We start from the raw sequence: 15,692 nt of genomic DNA on the forward strand, positions 1-15,692 counted from the left end.
AACTTTACAGCTATTTGAAAATTCGACTTTTTACTACCGAATGTTAACACCTTTTAGTACCGAATGGTATCAAATTCATGCGTCTTTTCACTACCGAACGGTAAACGGTTTAAACGATTTTTTCTACTATTGAACGTTTACATGCTTTTCTTTCCGGTAAGAAATCCCATTGTGACTTTAAAATGCAACGTTTTATCGATGTATCAGGTTGGATGCGCACTGCTTGGGTACCGTTATAACGGTTCTAGTTTTTGTCTACTTCTGGTCACGCTCCCCAGCCAAAACTGCACATACCACAGATTATCTGACATCATTATCTCTTATACTTAGCGTGTCGCTATTGTTTAAATGTAAAATGACGCATCTTCGCCCAACCGGAAATGACGTAGGACTTTAACCGTTCATTACGTCTTTCCAATACCTGCTATTATTCTGAATCTATTTTGAACATAATTTTTGTTTTGTTCATTACTTTGAAATAATGTCTAAAAGATAGCAATTTAAGAAATTTCAAATTTTGACTTTTGTCGCTGATTTTATTTAAAGCATTTTTTAAACTTCCACAATTTTATTTCAATCGGTCTAAAAATTTAATAGTAGATAAGCATTTTGATTCCTGACAAAAATCTATTTTCAAAATTTCGATATCACTTCCGGTTTTGACGTCATTCGCCTCCAAACTTCAAATTTCAACTTCCGGAATTTTGTAGGTATTTGAAAAATTCTTTTTGAAATTAGTTAAAATTGTCCCTATAACAATTTTGGAATCAAAAAATTTGACTCGGAAGTATTGTGTAAGACGCCATCTTGATATGACTCATTTTTATAAAACTCAAAATGGGGCTTCAGGGTAAAATTGGATGTGCGTAAATTTGATGTTTATGTAAACAACAATCGATTGCTAACAAAACATGGGAAGCCGATTTTTGAATTTTGGCTTTGTATTTTTTTTATTTCCGGTTTTATGTTTTCAGTAATTGTCAAAACTATTAAGTCTCATATCTAGTGACTTTGACCTTTGGTGACCTTGTGACCTGAACAAAAGTTGTTGCCTCTTACGAGATCTATCCAATAATATCTTCACTTTTGTTGTGCATTGTTAACTTCCGGTTCTACAGCAATTTGAAAATCGCGATTTTTAACTTTGAAGAGCTCTGTCACGTGACCTACTTAACATATAACAAAATTTCTTATATATTCTTAGAGTGCATGATCTCTCCTTTTTGGCGATATATCACACTTGATATTTTGATCAAAATTGCGCGTTTTAAAAATTGAAAATTTTGTACTGACTTCTATAGTAACTGTGCGTAAAATCGGGGTGTTTATAATTTACCGACAGTCACCGTTGCCATAAAAAAAAGTTTAACTACGAATATCTCATGATCTAATGATTGTAAAGACTTGAAATTTTGAACATTATTTAACAATGTAGACATCATCACAGACAAATTAAAATTTTTGAAGTGGGCGTGGCACATCCGGTGGGCATTTACCTTTACCTGAAATATTTGCAATTGTTATAACTCGCAAAGTTTGCAATTGTCATCCTAGAAATTTTGCATGAAAGTAGAACACAGCTTAGGACAATTTGTGATAAGATTACAGTTGTTTGCGTTCTTTACTTTAAAAAAGGGAACAGGTTTAACAATTTTAAAAATTTTCATTTTTGAACTTTAACGTAAATGACCTTGACCTTTGCATGGTCAAAGGTCATTGATCTAAGATGACCACTCCTACTTTGATTTTTGATGTGCAACATATACTCCCGGTTTTACAGACGTCCGAAAACAGCAATTTTCGAAACTTCATAGGCTCATATTACTTTTACTTAACCTTTGTTGACCTTTTGACCTGAACAAAGGTTGTTGCCCATTACGAGATATATCCGATAATATTTTCACTTTTGTCGTGCTCCGTTAACTTCCGGTTCTACAGCCAATTGAAAATCGCGATTTTTAACTTAAAAAAAAGGTCTATCACGTGACCTAATTTACATAAGCGAAAATTTATCTTTTGTCCTTATTACACGCAATCTATTCTTTGAAACTTGGTATTTTGATTAAAATTGAATTTGAAAATTTTGTATTGACTTCTATAGTAACTTTGCGTAATTTTAACGGTTTCTATAATCCACCGACAGTCACCGTTGCCTTAAAAAAAACTTTTAACTACGAATATCTCATGATCTAATGATTGTAAACACTTGAAATTTTGAACATTATTTGACATTGTACACATTATTACAGACAACACAAAATTTTTGCAGTGGGCGTGGCAAATCCGGGTTACTTTTACCTTTACCATAAATAATTCAAATTGTTATAACTCGAAAATTTTGCATTTTTCACCATCGAAATTTTACAAAAAATTAAAGCACTATTTGGGACAATATCTGATAGAGTTACATTTTGTTTAGGCCTTTTACTTTAAAAAAATGGAATAAGATTTACAATTTATAAAATTTTGATACTTTGACCATTTACATGCATAATCTTGGTCTTTAGAAGGTCAAAGGTTATTGATCTACGATGACAATTCATATTCATTCAATTTTCAACACTTTTAAGGCTTATATTCTCTTTTATTTGACCTCTGTTGACCTCTTAGCCGAAACACAAATTATTGTACCTTTCCAAAAATATTTTCATTTTTGTTGTGCGAATTGAGCTTTTAACTTTACAGCTATTTGAAAATTCGACTTTTTACTACCGAATGTTAACACCTTTTAGTACCGAATGGTATCAAATCCATGCGTCTTTTCACTACCGAACGTTAAACGGATTAAACGATTTTTTTTACTATTGAATGTTTACATGCTTTTCTTTCCGGTAAGATATCTCATTTTGACTTTAAAATGCAACGTGTTATCGATGTATCAGGTTGGATGCGCACTGCTTCGGTACCGTTATAACGGTTCTAGTTTATAATTGATTACAATTTCCTTTCTCTGCTATTTTTCGTCTCCATTGTGATCCAACAAGTTTCGAATTCTATCCCGTTCTAATGACCTTATTTTCAACCAATCCAAGTGTTCATTTGGTACCTCGATCTCTATAAGCGTAAATGAGATTATTTTAGCTTCCTCCTAAAACATAACCTACGTCTGCATAAAGATTGTAAGCTCTTATTCTGTAAATAACATTTCTATATATTTATGTAACAGTACAATGGTTCTAACTCTTTCTATATCGCCTAAACGAGGAATTGTGTTCGTACATTAATTATTAAGTCAAATTGAACCCCGATTGCAGATATTTTAAATGCAAATATATTTTAATCAGATTGACACGGAAGCATAACAGTAAAAGATTTTAACCCACATAGAAAATATATTAAAGTCGACGTCCCAGAAGTTTCCTTGATGTAACAAAATAGGAAAAATAGTAATTTACAATTTATCTTTTTTTTTACAATATTTTCATAGCGTCTTGATATCCCAGAGAAACCTTGTTTTGCATGACATTGAAAGGGTAATTAGGCTTGATCAATCAGACTTTTTGAATTTTGAATTTAATTATTACTGACATCTGAATGGATATATTAAATTATTTGTTGTTATATAGTCATAATAGGCTACCCACAAAAATGTCTATTCAATAATTTCGTTCTGCAATCAACTGCCATCTTCCCCAATGCCCTCGAACAAAATAGGGGCGCCTCTTTCTTGGAAAAAAAAATCCTTCCCTGCACCTGACATTACCTTATAGGTTTTCAAAGCCAAGCCAAGTCGATATTTCAATTTAGTGAACATGCAGTTCCCGCTGCTATTTTATATTTCTTTGAGTAAACCAATATCTAATGCCTAAAAGAAACTCTTGTGTTTCAAATTTGTATCTCAATTGGGAGTAAACTAGATAGATAATATCCCTTTTAAGGTTTTTGACTATCTATCATCACATGAAGGCGATTTCTTGCATAAGACTACCATGACATACATACTTGACGGTTCTATGCTTTATCTAATCGCAAAGTCAACAGAGCCGTATATAGAGAGAGTCTGGCCAACTTGTGATCTCGCCGCGCTGAACCATGATTGGCGCAGAGCGGTCACGTGATTGAAGGCCGCCATATTGTTACCCTTCCCGCGACGTTTAGGCGTAGGAGCCTGGGTATTCTTTACCCCTAATTCCGGGTCTTGTCTGGCAACAGAATGCCTCGATGTGTGGCATAGAAATGCTCTGTCAAATCTGGAGAAGGTATAGTGATGCACAGGTTCCCTAAGGATAAAAGGAGACGCAGAGAATGGGAAGTAAAGGTCAAACGATCCGACTGGACTCCCCACGACAACTCTTTTCTATGCGATGTAAGTACATTCGATGATTTCAGAGGTTTTGCAAATTGTGTTATGTTCAGGTCTAAAAACTGGATATAATAGATATGGAAACTTTGTGAGAAGGTTTCTTTCCACGCACTGGCTATCTAAGCCTAGGCCTAGACGAGGAGCATGCACTTATGGCTTCTGAGACACTGTCAACAACATTTCTGATAGGCCTACACTTAATCGATCGATTTATGTTTTTCTATAAATGTGAAATTCTAAGACTATTTACTTATTTAGTATTTAGTATTATTTACTTCCAATCACCAAAACAAACAGTATAATTTAAAGGTGTGCGCCATATTGGTGCTTGTACGATGTTGCAAGGGGCGAGTCACCCTTCTCCCTATCAATATCATTGATTTCCTAAATGCCTATCAGTATCACCCCACCCCCTTTAGAGATCAAATGAAACGCCACCATTGTTTATGTTATTTCGTTATTGACATTCGCAGAAAAATATGGAAGGGCAATGTAGACTGTGGGTCTAGACGATAATGTGAGCACTAAGTCTTTTGGGCTAGTCACTTGTGTAAATTTTGGTTTCTCTTCCAGAATCACTTCGACGACAGTCAAAGAGAAACAGATCGCCAGGACAACAGCCGCCAGCTGAAGCAAAATGCTGTGCAAAATGGTTTCAAAGCTGAAATGATGATTATTGAGTGGTGTGAACTTTCATGCCTTCATGTCATAAAATAAATTGTGCTGATTGAAACTGAATAATGAGCCTTTTTCTGTTCAGGCCCACAAGTAAAAGAGACAGGGGTGGGGAGTGGGGTGGGGCGGCGCCTCCCTGGAATTATTCCCCCCCCCCCCCCCCCCCCTTGGGAAATTGGTCTGGTTACGGGCCTGTTTCTGTTGAAACGATTCATAGGGCACATCTTGCTTTGAGCAATTTTCAGGAGGACTAAATTTCTTCGGCATTGGTTATAGGACAGTCGTCAGGCACACGGGCCTATTGATCAAAAACAATATGAATTATATTATACATTATATTACTTATCAATATGTTGCATAAACTATAACTAGTGATTAGCCTATTGTTCCATAAAGCTGTAGAATATACAGCTAGGCCCTATTTTAATATGGAAGATTACAGGTTTAATATTTCGGTGGTTAATATTTGGAAAGTGCTAAAATTCAAAATTTATCTTCTTTTTGTGTTTTTGTATAGACATAACAAATTTTATCAAAATCCGGTAAAAACTGTAAATTCTAGAGCGTTTACGAGGGATAACGTCGGCCGTCTTGTAGCTAAGAGAGGGTAACAAGATGGCGCCTTGTGACGTAGTTGGCCAGACTCTCTCTATATACGGTCCTGAAAGTCAATTCAAGAGTTACTTGTTGTCTTATTATTATTACATATACGAGTAGCGCCCCTTGAATCATTGATATCAAGACGAGGAGGTAAGAAATGTATCTCTCTTTCCGCTACTTGAATACAAATTCACGGTTCTTCAGTGTAATAGCACTTGTTGCTGCACACGTTTTCTATTCTGAAGTGTATGGCACATTTAGCTACTGTCATAGTTTATATAATATAGTATTCAGCATAAGGATGACATGATATATCTCTTTATAATGCGAGTAGCCTCCCTTCATCGTGTCTGAACACGGTTACAGACTACAGCTAAATTTCTCAAGCTTGATTTATAGTTTCCAAGAGACAGTATTCCATTACTAATCTCTTATAAACCCTTTGTATTTTCAAATTTTATAGAAATGCAATTTCGGAGATTTTTTTGACAAAATGGTAATGCAGGCATAAATGACTGGAAGATGTTTAAAGCAGCCGGTACACCAGAAATATTACGATCCCACCAGAAAGACGATTATTATTTAACCTATCTGAGAACGTCTATTGCTGAGACATTTCAATTGCTTGCAGGTAGGTAGGGGCATACCCTCGGACACCCCACCCATCTCCAAATTCCAAATTTGATTTTGTAAATTTGGGTAGGCTTTCAAATATATATTTGACCTTTATGATTCGGGAAACCAAAGCCCTAAATTCCAATTTTTCAATAATTATAATGGTATTTAAACACTTATTCTGGCGATCTACAAATGTCAACCCTAGCAGACAACCAGATCATGTCTCTGGTTGAGATCAATATGTGCTTTCATCCTAATTTAATATAGAGCAAAATTCTAGCTGGCCTGTTCATTAGTAAGGACAATATAAATATATGTTTTACTTTATTCCGAATGCTCTTTTGACTTTTGTGGACAAAATTGATCAGGACGCTGATATACCATCAAAGCCAAATGATTTCTTGCTGACCTGTAGTGTACTTGACTCTTACAGGTTCTCTGGCAGTCGAAGTCGAAATTCCACAGCTGTCTTGGCAAAAATTGTTTAGTAAGGATGGGAGCAGAAATTTAGAAGCTCGTAAATAATCCATCATATTTTATTTCAGGTGCCAGAAAATGGATTAAATGGAGAAGAGAACTGGACGTAATGTCAGACTTAGGCTACTTCCTGTTAACGACACTCTCGGGCAACCAGACAATCGGTGAAGAATATGTTAATATAGTCCAGGTTGATTCTACCAGACGGCACATTCCATCTCTACCGGTAGGTCGAGCTGTCTGGATATTCCCCACCCTTAGCTTCCTGCTCTTTTGTCCCTTTCTCCGTCATCATTCAAATTGACCAATTATCGATTGTGTTACATACTACCAACTAAGGAAAGGATAGCTTTTAGAACACAAAGTCTAAAAATTCTGTTGTCGGAATATCAAGTTTAGATAAATCTTATTCGTCCATTCAAATTAAGCGTACCGTATTTGTCTTTTTTCTTCGATGATTAGTTATAGAAACTAGTTATAGACTAGTTGATGATTCGAGGCACCAATAGTGTTATGTTGGTTTTGTTTGTCCGGATTGATAAGGTCATTCTTCTTTTAAATGTATTTCTATGTACTCTTATTCATTATTCAGTTATTTATTAAATGTGCTTGTGTCACTGTCCTGGCGAAATTCTCTTAAATCAGGTCCCGTGTGCTACAGGTTGTGTCCTTTAACGATTCTTCGACTCTAGGAAATCGATAAAGTGGAGATTAAAGCCGATGCCTGTGCAAAATTCCACTCTTGCGTGGCGTTTGCATGGTATGGCGTCCAATCGTTTAATTTGATCCTGGACGATAATTATGCTCTCCGTTGCCTTTTGAATGGTGAAGGAACATATGTGCCATTTTGTGACCAATCATACCTTAGTCTCAGAAACAGAATTTATTTAGCTAAGCCAATCGGTAACAGCTCGCCGTCGAAATTTGAGCCTTAAAAAAAAAAAAACTAGCTCATTTTTCACTTTAAAACCAGGATCCTTTTTATTTTAGAGACGAGCGTTGATGGCACTTCTCCACGTTGTCAGCCCTTACATCCTCCAGAAAGTTTTAAAGAATCTGGAAACAACGTTGCAGACGGCACCACATCGGGCGGAGGAGACGGAAAAAATGTTAAAAGCCCTCCGAGCACTCCAGCAGTGTTTGATCTACCTTCATCGGCTTCATCTTGGGATTTTCTATCTCCGTGGTGTCTTCTATCATATTGCCAAGCGTATCACTGGTGTACATTATGTAAGTGGGCTTTTGGGGTTCCATACCATACCGATCCAACCACCTGAAGTTAAATGGTTCCCTACCTGGGGTACTAATATCTCTTTGGGTATCGCATTAGGTAAAAATAGCTTTTTTATGACGATCTCTATCGTTTTTTCGACTAAGCTTAAAATAAGCTGTATTGTGGGTGTCGGAGCATCAGGGGTGTCAAAACATAAAGATGAGTATAAAGAGTGAAAAAGACTTGGTATCAAGGTGCAAAAGTGACGGAGAGAGAGATATGAATAATTAATGAAGTAAAATCTCCAAAAATACCGGCATCCACCCAAACACTTAAGTTACCACGCTTGTGTCATAGTCAAGTACAGTCAAGTATAAATTTTAATATCAGCTTATCAAGTTATTTCCCTTGAATTGCAAATTTCAAAAGAATTGACATTTTTACTTGTGTCAATTCACAAGGCTCAATTTGTATTTAATTTCATCCATGGTCTATCATAATTTTGTGCTTTATTTTTCTCTTCATTGTCACGGTGATAATGTTGCGTAGGTGGCACTCACGTGAAACCCTGGGACCACAAACCAAAATTTTGGATGTGTTCTTTGATCCATTTTTGTTGGTGACACTCGAAGTCTATTTTGGCTAATGGCTAATAATTTTATTTGAATGTTTCCATCTGTCGCGGAAAACTCCGATTTGCTTCATTTATTTTAGATTAAATATATGGGTAACAAATCACCATCATCAGACGTGTCTTCGGTAACGTTTAAATATCTAGCCTGGCTATCATTAGGGCAGATAACCTTTTCTGCCTTTATTCAGCTTTACCATTACTATCAGTCTACTATGGGAAGTTCCATTTATAAGACGCACGCTTTTGGAAGGTAAGTGGAAGTGACAGCTGTTACACCAATGTCAAGCTATTAAGAACATCGTCTTATACCTTGACTGCAATAGGCACCTTTCATGTATGTAGTATTGTTTGTTAGTATAATAGAAACTAGAGCATTGAACTGATTTGGATGAAACTCTGAATGTTTATGTGAATTGGTGGAATCTCTGAGGACTTCCAGTAACCATAGGTAATAGTTTATACTTATATTTTCCAGCACGACAGAAAAGAAAAGAATGGGACTAATTTATAGAAAATGTTCACTGTGTTTAGAAGGTATTCAATCTCCAACCCTTGCTCCATGTGGTCATCTTTTCTGTTGGAATTGTATACACACCTGGTGTCAGAATAAGGTGCGTTCTGAGTAGGATCGACGTTTGAGTCTTGACTCCTCTCAATTGTATTAATCAAAAATATACCTGAAGTGCTGTTATCTTGTATTGCTTCTGATTCAGCTTTGGGTGCAATGAGGGAACCTTCGTCAAGATTTCCAAATGGCATATGCAGGCCCCTAGCCAGAATTGAATGTTCTGAAGGGCAAGTAATATATCGGGAGGGGCAATGGTGTTTACTTGCAGTCATACAATTGGTCGGCTGTCAGACTTTTTGCACAAAAATGCACAACCTATCGGGCAATAGGCCTCACAATTGACGAACTAGAAGCATTTTCTGACATGAAACAAAACCTTACTTTAAATCTTTATGTTTCAGTCGGAATGTCCGATGTGTAGAGACAAATTTCAACCCCATAGACTGGTTTTCCTAAAGAATTTATAGCAGCATCATCACAAAGAGATATCGAAGGAATTGAAATAAAATGGAGTATGACGTATAACTTTTTGCGGCACATTGGGATAATTTAGTTGGATACAAACATTGAGACATTGTGTGATGAAGGGACTTTTTTGATATGAGTAGTGTACAAAAAGTTTAACATTTTTTAGGTTTGCAATTCAAGTTGAAGTGTTGATGACATTTGCATATCGGAAACCACACTGGATTAAATCCCCCATAAAAATTTTTTGTGTAAGATCAAGTGCAAAAATGAGTATATAAGTGCAATTTTTTTAGTAAGTGCATAATTTTGAATAAGAACAAATTTGAATATTAAATATTGATTAACAAGATTTTCAAGATTGTATTTGGATAAGTGAGTTAAACATAACCCCATAGTACATGACTAATTTTCTACAGACAACATGATTGAGGTAATATGCGGGAAATCAAGAAATCACAGAAAAAGGCGAAAAGAATGCCTGTTTTTGATAAAATTCGGTATGTTCATGAAATTATTTCCATTTAATCCAATTGTTCAAATATGGTCGCTACTTTAAGTTATTATGAATTCTTTAATCAGGCTTCTAATATCGTGCCAGTCACCGGTCAAATAGACATCTAGTTGTTAGGATTTGACACCTACATATGTAAACTATATCATTGGCCAGAATATCAACCCCTTATTTCAAGGACTACATGTGGAATATCCCAGCCCATTGAAAGACAAAGAAACGGACAGGTTTGTAAGTAGTATCAATAACCTCGGCGTTTCTGACTATCCTACAACTACAGGAAAACGCATCATTAAGTAAACTTGTTAATAAAACTGAAAACACAAAATGAATAACCACAATAATATTGAAAGAATATTTACCGGCATCAATAAGAATCAGTGTCGTTACGGATGACAACAGAACATAACACAAGAGATTATTCATAGCAATAATTAGATGACTTGGCTGGGTGAAACACTGTTGAAAGCTAGGTTGGTTGGTTGGTTGGTTGGTAGTTGGTTAATTGTTTGAATTGAATGTCTTATTTTAAAGTGAATTGGACCTCTAAATGCTCAAAATTCTCAGGCCATTTGAAATCCATTAGTAATAACGTTACTATTTTCACATCGTCGTTTTAACACTCTCAGCTATCAATGAATACTTGGGAACCTGTTTCATTTTACCAAAAAACACTTCGCATAAGGCAGTGAATTCTAACAAATTAAAACAACCTGTTTCATATTAGATGTCTGTCCTTCTAAACTTAATCGAGTATGCAATAGCTCGTTTACATTCATCATTCATAAGATGCATAAGAACACCTTGATTCCTCAATAGGGATTGATTTTGAAACGTAGAATTAAAAAAACAATATTGATGTACAATTATTTTACAACAAAGTATTTTCGTTGAAATGAAAGGAAAATATTCATTTTTTCGGATTTTTTCGCTACAGCTTTTAGGAACTTTCTTTGTCTTTGTCCATGTCAGCCCCTCTTACCTGCATCTCTGACAGAGGGCAACCGGGTTGAAAAATCCGAAAGCATCATCTCGACCTATGCCGGGATTGAACCCTGGACCCTAGGTATAGTATAGATAGATAGATGCGTTCGTTATCACGTACTTGGCAACACCCGAGGACGCACTTAGAGGAGGCGTGGGGGTTCATTTTTGACGACATATCGTGTAAAACTACTACATCACGTCCATAGTAAATTTTGAGTAAGAAAGATATGCCTAAAGTATAGGTTGTTACAGGGACCCTACTGGCCCTTTCGCCCTTTTCTATTGACATTTTAATATTTACATTACGTGGTATTACTGTTTCTATTTATAGACCTTGTTCAAAATGGAGACTAAAGGTAGGCCTGGATTTAAATCGCAAGTAAAATACTGTTTTATAATACAAATTTTCTGGTTAAATTAAGGTTAATTTATCAAATCGTTTGAACCGTAATTTATGGGAACACTGTGAGAGAATTGATTTGTAGGACTGTCATATATTGATTGAATATACAAGTCGACAAACATAATGTATATACCTTGAAATAAGGTAAGAGAATGACAAAGAAACATTGTAGAGATTTTGGTGATTGAGGGATGGATATCATTTGATTATCTTAGTTCTTTTTATATTGAAACGTTTGTCATATTTTGTACATAATTGAAGAATCTGTACCTATTGCGTAAGTAAATTTAATGACACACCTTAAAAATAACACGTTAAAAATGATACGTTATGGATCAATACGCGACAAGTCTATAGGCCATAGACAAGTCAATATAGTAAACATATTATTTCCCTTAAGTAGGTCACCGTCAAAAACTAGATCCCTTTGTATGCATTAATCACATAATGGTCACATGATAGTATGATTGTACATGTATTAGATTTGTACGGTGGCTCACATACGACTTTTTTTTTTGAATCAAAAATTTAATTCCCAGCTAGGTGAAAATTAGATGATAATTCCTGTAAAACCTTTAATTTTCACCGAGGTGATTATTTCAAATGAAAGTGAAATATTTCGTATGTGAGCCACCGTAGATTTGAGATCCATGATGACCATTTGTCTCATAGCCTTTGTTCGAGCTGAATGAGTCAACAAAATTTCGACATTTTTAAAATTTGGATTTTTGGCATTAAAGTGAGATATCTGCAAATTATTGACAATTCTATGGCGCTTACTCCACTCCGTCGCCCTCCTCGTGTGGTCTATCGTACCCAAGTAGGGAAGTCCTGAATACGTGTCTATGCGTATTTGAAATGTCATTATCAATTATCACAATATGCCCATCAGGAACCCCTTCAAGCAATCTATGGTACGCATAAGGGGTTCTAGTACTTGTTAGTATATAATGTCCTTTTTTATTTGCTGAACAACCTTCAATTAATGCCGTTTTATTTGTATTCTCAAAGAAACCAGTAAATCAATATGCCTCCCAGGACCATCGCCTACAATTCTGTGTTCTATGGTATACATTAGTGCCCTAAATCAAAAACCCCGAATACCAATAATGCCATTTTATTTGATTTTGCAGGACAACTGCCCCCGGAATATATTCCCCCACAACAACCTCAACAACAACCGGGGTTCACCCCACAACAACCGCAAGTAATCACCCAACAGTATGTTGTTAACCAGCCATATCCGACATATGGCAATCAAGGATATGTTGTACAACAAGGTTACCCTGTCCAAAACCAAATTATGTACACAGGTGGGCAACCAAACGTTGTCGTAAGTATATGTTATTCTATGTGCTATTTTATTTCATAACACACTTTTGTCATACGATCATACATGTTAACAAGGGGCTGTCTGGTATTATTTTTGTAGGTTGTTATGTGTTAGGTTAGATGCTCATATTAGTGCAACTTATAGATCAAAATCTAGAAAATGTGCACCTTTTCTTGTCTGAAAGTTTCAACTATAAGAGAACCTTGCAGTTAATCTTTAGAGCGCCAACATTTTCACAAATGTTAATTGTAGAGAAATATGTTTCCTACTTATGCCCCGTGACTTATCTGTTACCCTAAAAGATCCCTCCCCATCCCCACCTAATGATTTGAAGATAAGCCACTCGATGAACCACACCTTATCTATTTCAGGTCACACAACCAACCTCAACCGTGGTTGTTAACCAAAGACCAAGTGACTATTTGGCCTGCTCCTTGTTGACCTGTTTATTCTGCTTCTTTCCAACTGGAATTGTTGCTCTTGTCTTTTCTTGTAATGTAAGTATTTTTTCCTGATTGAGTCTTTAGTTTTAGTGTCAGCACAGGTTGCGATCGGACCTTAGAAATCAACCTGGTTTACTCCATATATACCATGTCAAGCTAATAGAACTCCGTCTAAAACCTTGGCAATATTTGGAATTAATCTTGTTTCACGAAAGTTTGTAAATGAAGCGAATTTATTGGATTGTACGCTTGTGAATACAGACAATCAGAGCCTTTGACAAAATAACGGTAAAAAATAAACCACATATAGAGTACAGTCCTTTAATCGAATGTTAACCGAAAACCATAATATATGACGTCACTATCGAAAACGATTCTAATAATAACAGCTTTTGCGATAGTGACGTCATTAAACGCTTGGTTTTTATGGAATGACAAAACCACAGACGTCAGACTGAATATTGGAATGGTACAGATGGATGCTATCCGTGTACTCTTTACACAAAAGAAAAACAAGTCTAGAAAACCTCTTTACAATCCCTTTTAATATGCTTTACTTAATTTCAGTCTAAGCAGGCCAGCGACAGAAACGATTTCATCAAGGGCAGAAGCGATGGAAATATTGCCAAGATTTTTTCAATCATCAGTCTGTGTATTGGTTTACTGGGTGTTATTGCTTTGGTCATTTTCCTCATAGTTTATTTTGTGGTTATTCTGCCCTCTTTGAATTCTTATAACAATAACTATGATAATTATAACTATAATAACTATTAAGTAACCCTGTTTCTTTGAAAATATTTCAATAGATTTTATGGTAGCTACATGTAGCCCAATGTTTATGTTTTACTGTTACAAATTTAATTTATTTCTCATAATTCATTATTAATGCTGATGATGTTGATGATGATGATAATGATGATGACGAGGATGATGATTAGTTGATAATTAAAATCTCCCACCAGTTTTGTTTTTCTGTTGTTTTTCTGAATTCAACTTGCTTCTTATGTTCAAAAATAAAACTGTTTTTCTACGCAGGCTTGTATTGATTCATTATCCACAGGCATAATCCTCTTCCCCTCTTGACTTCCATATAAGCAATGGAGAACAACAATTAAAATTTACACTGAACAAGTCAGTGTGGGTAGAAGAAACATTGCTGACCAAATATAAGCACTGTAAACAAAGATTTCTGAATCTCCAGTCTTTATGGATTTGCAAAAAGAAAGACCAAAACAAACATTTTTTATAAGAGTTCACGAGGATTTCGGGGATAAGCTTGCAAAAAGGGTCTTGTGAACTTAAGTACCTTGGCATTTTGTAGAAAACGACATGCACATTGTGCATCATAAAACCTGTCAGTGCCAAGCCATATTGAGTTATGTCCCTTACAATGAGATTTTACTAACAAATCGTTAATAGGTAAATGGAATGAATTTTTATATTTTACCTGTTGGACTAAAGAGCCGTGCTGATTACAAAAGTCTACTCTTTTTTGGTTTCCAATTGTTGCAAACTAGGTAGTTGTTGGTATTAGGATCGGGATCCTGTGGACATCTTTATCCAGTTAGGTTCTGTTTGGTAGTCGAGAAATCTTCAGATCTGGATGGGTCCAATAACTAGTGTGGCGTTAGTTACTTGGTAGTCGTTGTAGTTGGTAGTAAGATCTGGATTATAGATTGTTTTGGTAATATTTGGTCTGTTAGTAGAGAAATCTTCAGAACCGTTTTTGATGACAATTTTCCAAATGTTAGGGTTAAATGTGGGCGATATAACGATATTAACACCATTAACATCTCTGTGGTTTTGTAATCAACTGAAGATATCATATTAGGTCCTAATCCACCAACACGCTGATTATTGCCTTATTCACTTCTTTCCTTTCAGTAATTGAAAAACTATTGATTTGGAATAGTCGTTACTCGTTTTGAGATAACGGCTGATCTCACTAGAAACATCTTGTTACTCTGCGATTGTGTTTTTCAACCGGTGAAGTTTATTTAAGTCTTATGCGTGTCACATTTCAACGAATTGATCTTTTGATATTGGAAATTATTTTTTATCTGGATCGAAAAAAAATAACAAACTGAAGTTATTTTGGTCTTGACACTTGTTAATTAAAAAGTAAGAATTACTGCACTATTTCAATGTGATATGAACAAGTGATAAGTGCATTGACAATTATTGGAAGTGTTAAGTGCTTACAACGCATCTATGACAGAATAATGGTGGTCGTGGGATCTCATCTCGGTCGGTGAGTGAAGATCTGGGAAACTTGAATATGTCATCATATTCTGAATAATATTCATATAGAGCCTATCATAAACATCTGCAGCATGTCTACGATTGGTCAACATATTATATAGCGAAATACATACTGCAGACAGACCACAACGAGTTTTTTTCTCTCCAAAACTAAAGCTAACACTATTGACTCCTGAATTTTATTCAAAGTTATTCTA

General features: G+C 35.5%; 2 protein-coding genes across 2 annotated transcripts; both read left to right on the plus strand.

The window, feature by feature from the left end:
- Positions 1 to 5,705: 5,705 nt before the first annotated feature.
- Positions 5,706 to 9,904, plus strand: LOTGIDRAFT_237439 (hypothetical protein). Its single transcript, XM_009046814.1, has 7 exons — positions 5,706 to 5,728; positions 6,042 to 6,209; positions 6,742 to 6,899; positions 7,664 to 7,903; positions 8,601 to 8,770; positions 8,996 to 9,131; positions 9,490 to 9,904. Exons 2-7 carry the CDS (start codon positions 6,101 to 6,103, stop codon positions 9,553 to 9,555), a joined length of 879 nt encoding a protein of 292 aa, XP_009045062.1. The 5' UTR covers positions 5,706 to 5,728; positions 6,042 to 6,100; the 3' UTR covers positions 9,556 to 9,904.
- A 1,489-nt stretch (positions 9,905 to 11,393) lies between these two features.
- Positions 11,394 to 14,266, plus strand: LOTGIDRAFT_237441 (hypothetical protein). Its single transcript, XM_009046815.1, has 4 exons — positions 11,394 to 11,410; positions 12,591 to 12,790; positions 13,162 to 13,287; positions 13,801 to 14,266. The coding sequence occupies exons 1-4, from the start codon at positions 11,398 to 11,400 to the stop codon at positions 14,005 to 14,007; spliced, it is 546 nt and encodes a 181-aa protein (XP_009045063.1). The 5' UTR covers positions 11,394 to 11,397; the 3' UTR covers positions 14,008 to 14,266.
- The last annotated feature ends 1,426 nt before the right edge of the window (positions 14,267 to 15,692 follow it).

The sequence above is a fragment of the Lottia gigantea genome (genome assembly GCF_000327385.1).
Source record: "Lottia gigantea unplaced genomic scaffold LOTGIsca_107, whole genome shotgun sequence".
Classification (NCBI taxonomy): Eukaryota; Metazoa; Mollusca; class Gastropoda; family Lottiidae; genus Lottia; species Lottia gigantea.

Bases quoted from the DNA above. Each gene is read 5' to 3' on its own strand.
- LOTGIDRAFT_237439 (XM_009046814.1), top strand. From the start codon at position 6,101: ATGTTTAAAGCAGCCGGTACACCAGAAATATTACGATCCCACCAGAAA. The intron at 6,210-6,741 runs GTAGGTAGGGGC...ATTTTATTTCAG, and splicing joins GACATTTCAATTGCTTGCAG to GTGCCAGAAAATGGATTAAA. The intron at 6,900-7,663 runs GTAGGTCGAGCT...TTTTTATTTTAG, and splicing joins GGCACATTCCATCTCTACCG to AGACGAGCGTTGATGGCACT.
- LOTGIDRAFT_237441 (XM_009046815.1), top strand. The intron at 12,791-13,161 runs GTAAGTATATGT...TATCTATTTCAG, and splicing joins GTGGGCAACCAAACGTTGTC to GTCACACAACCAACCTCAAC. The intron at 13,288-13,800 runs GTAAGTATTTTT...ACTTAATTTCAG, and splicing joins CTCTTGTCTTTTCTTGTAAT to TCTAAGCAGGCCAGCGACAG.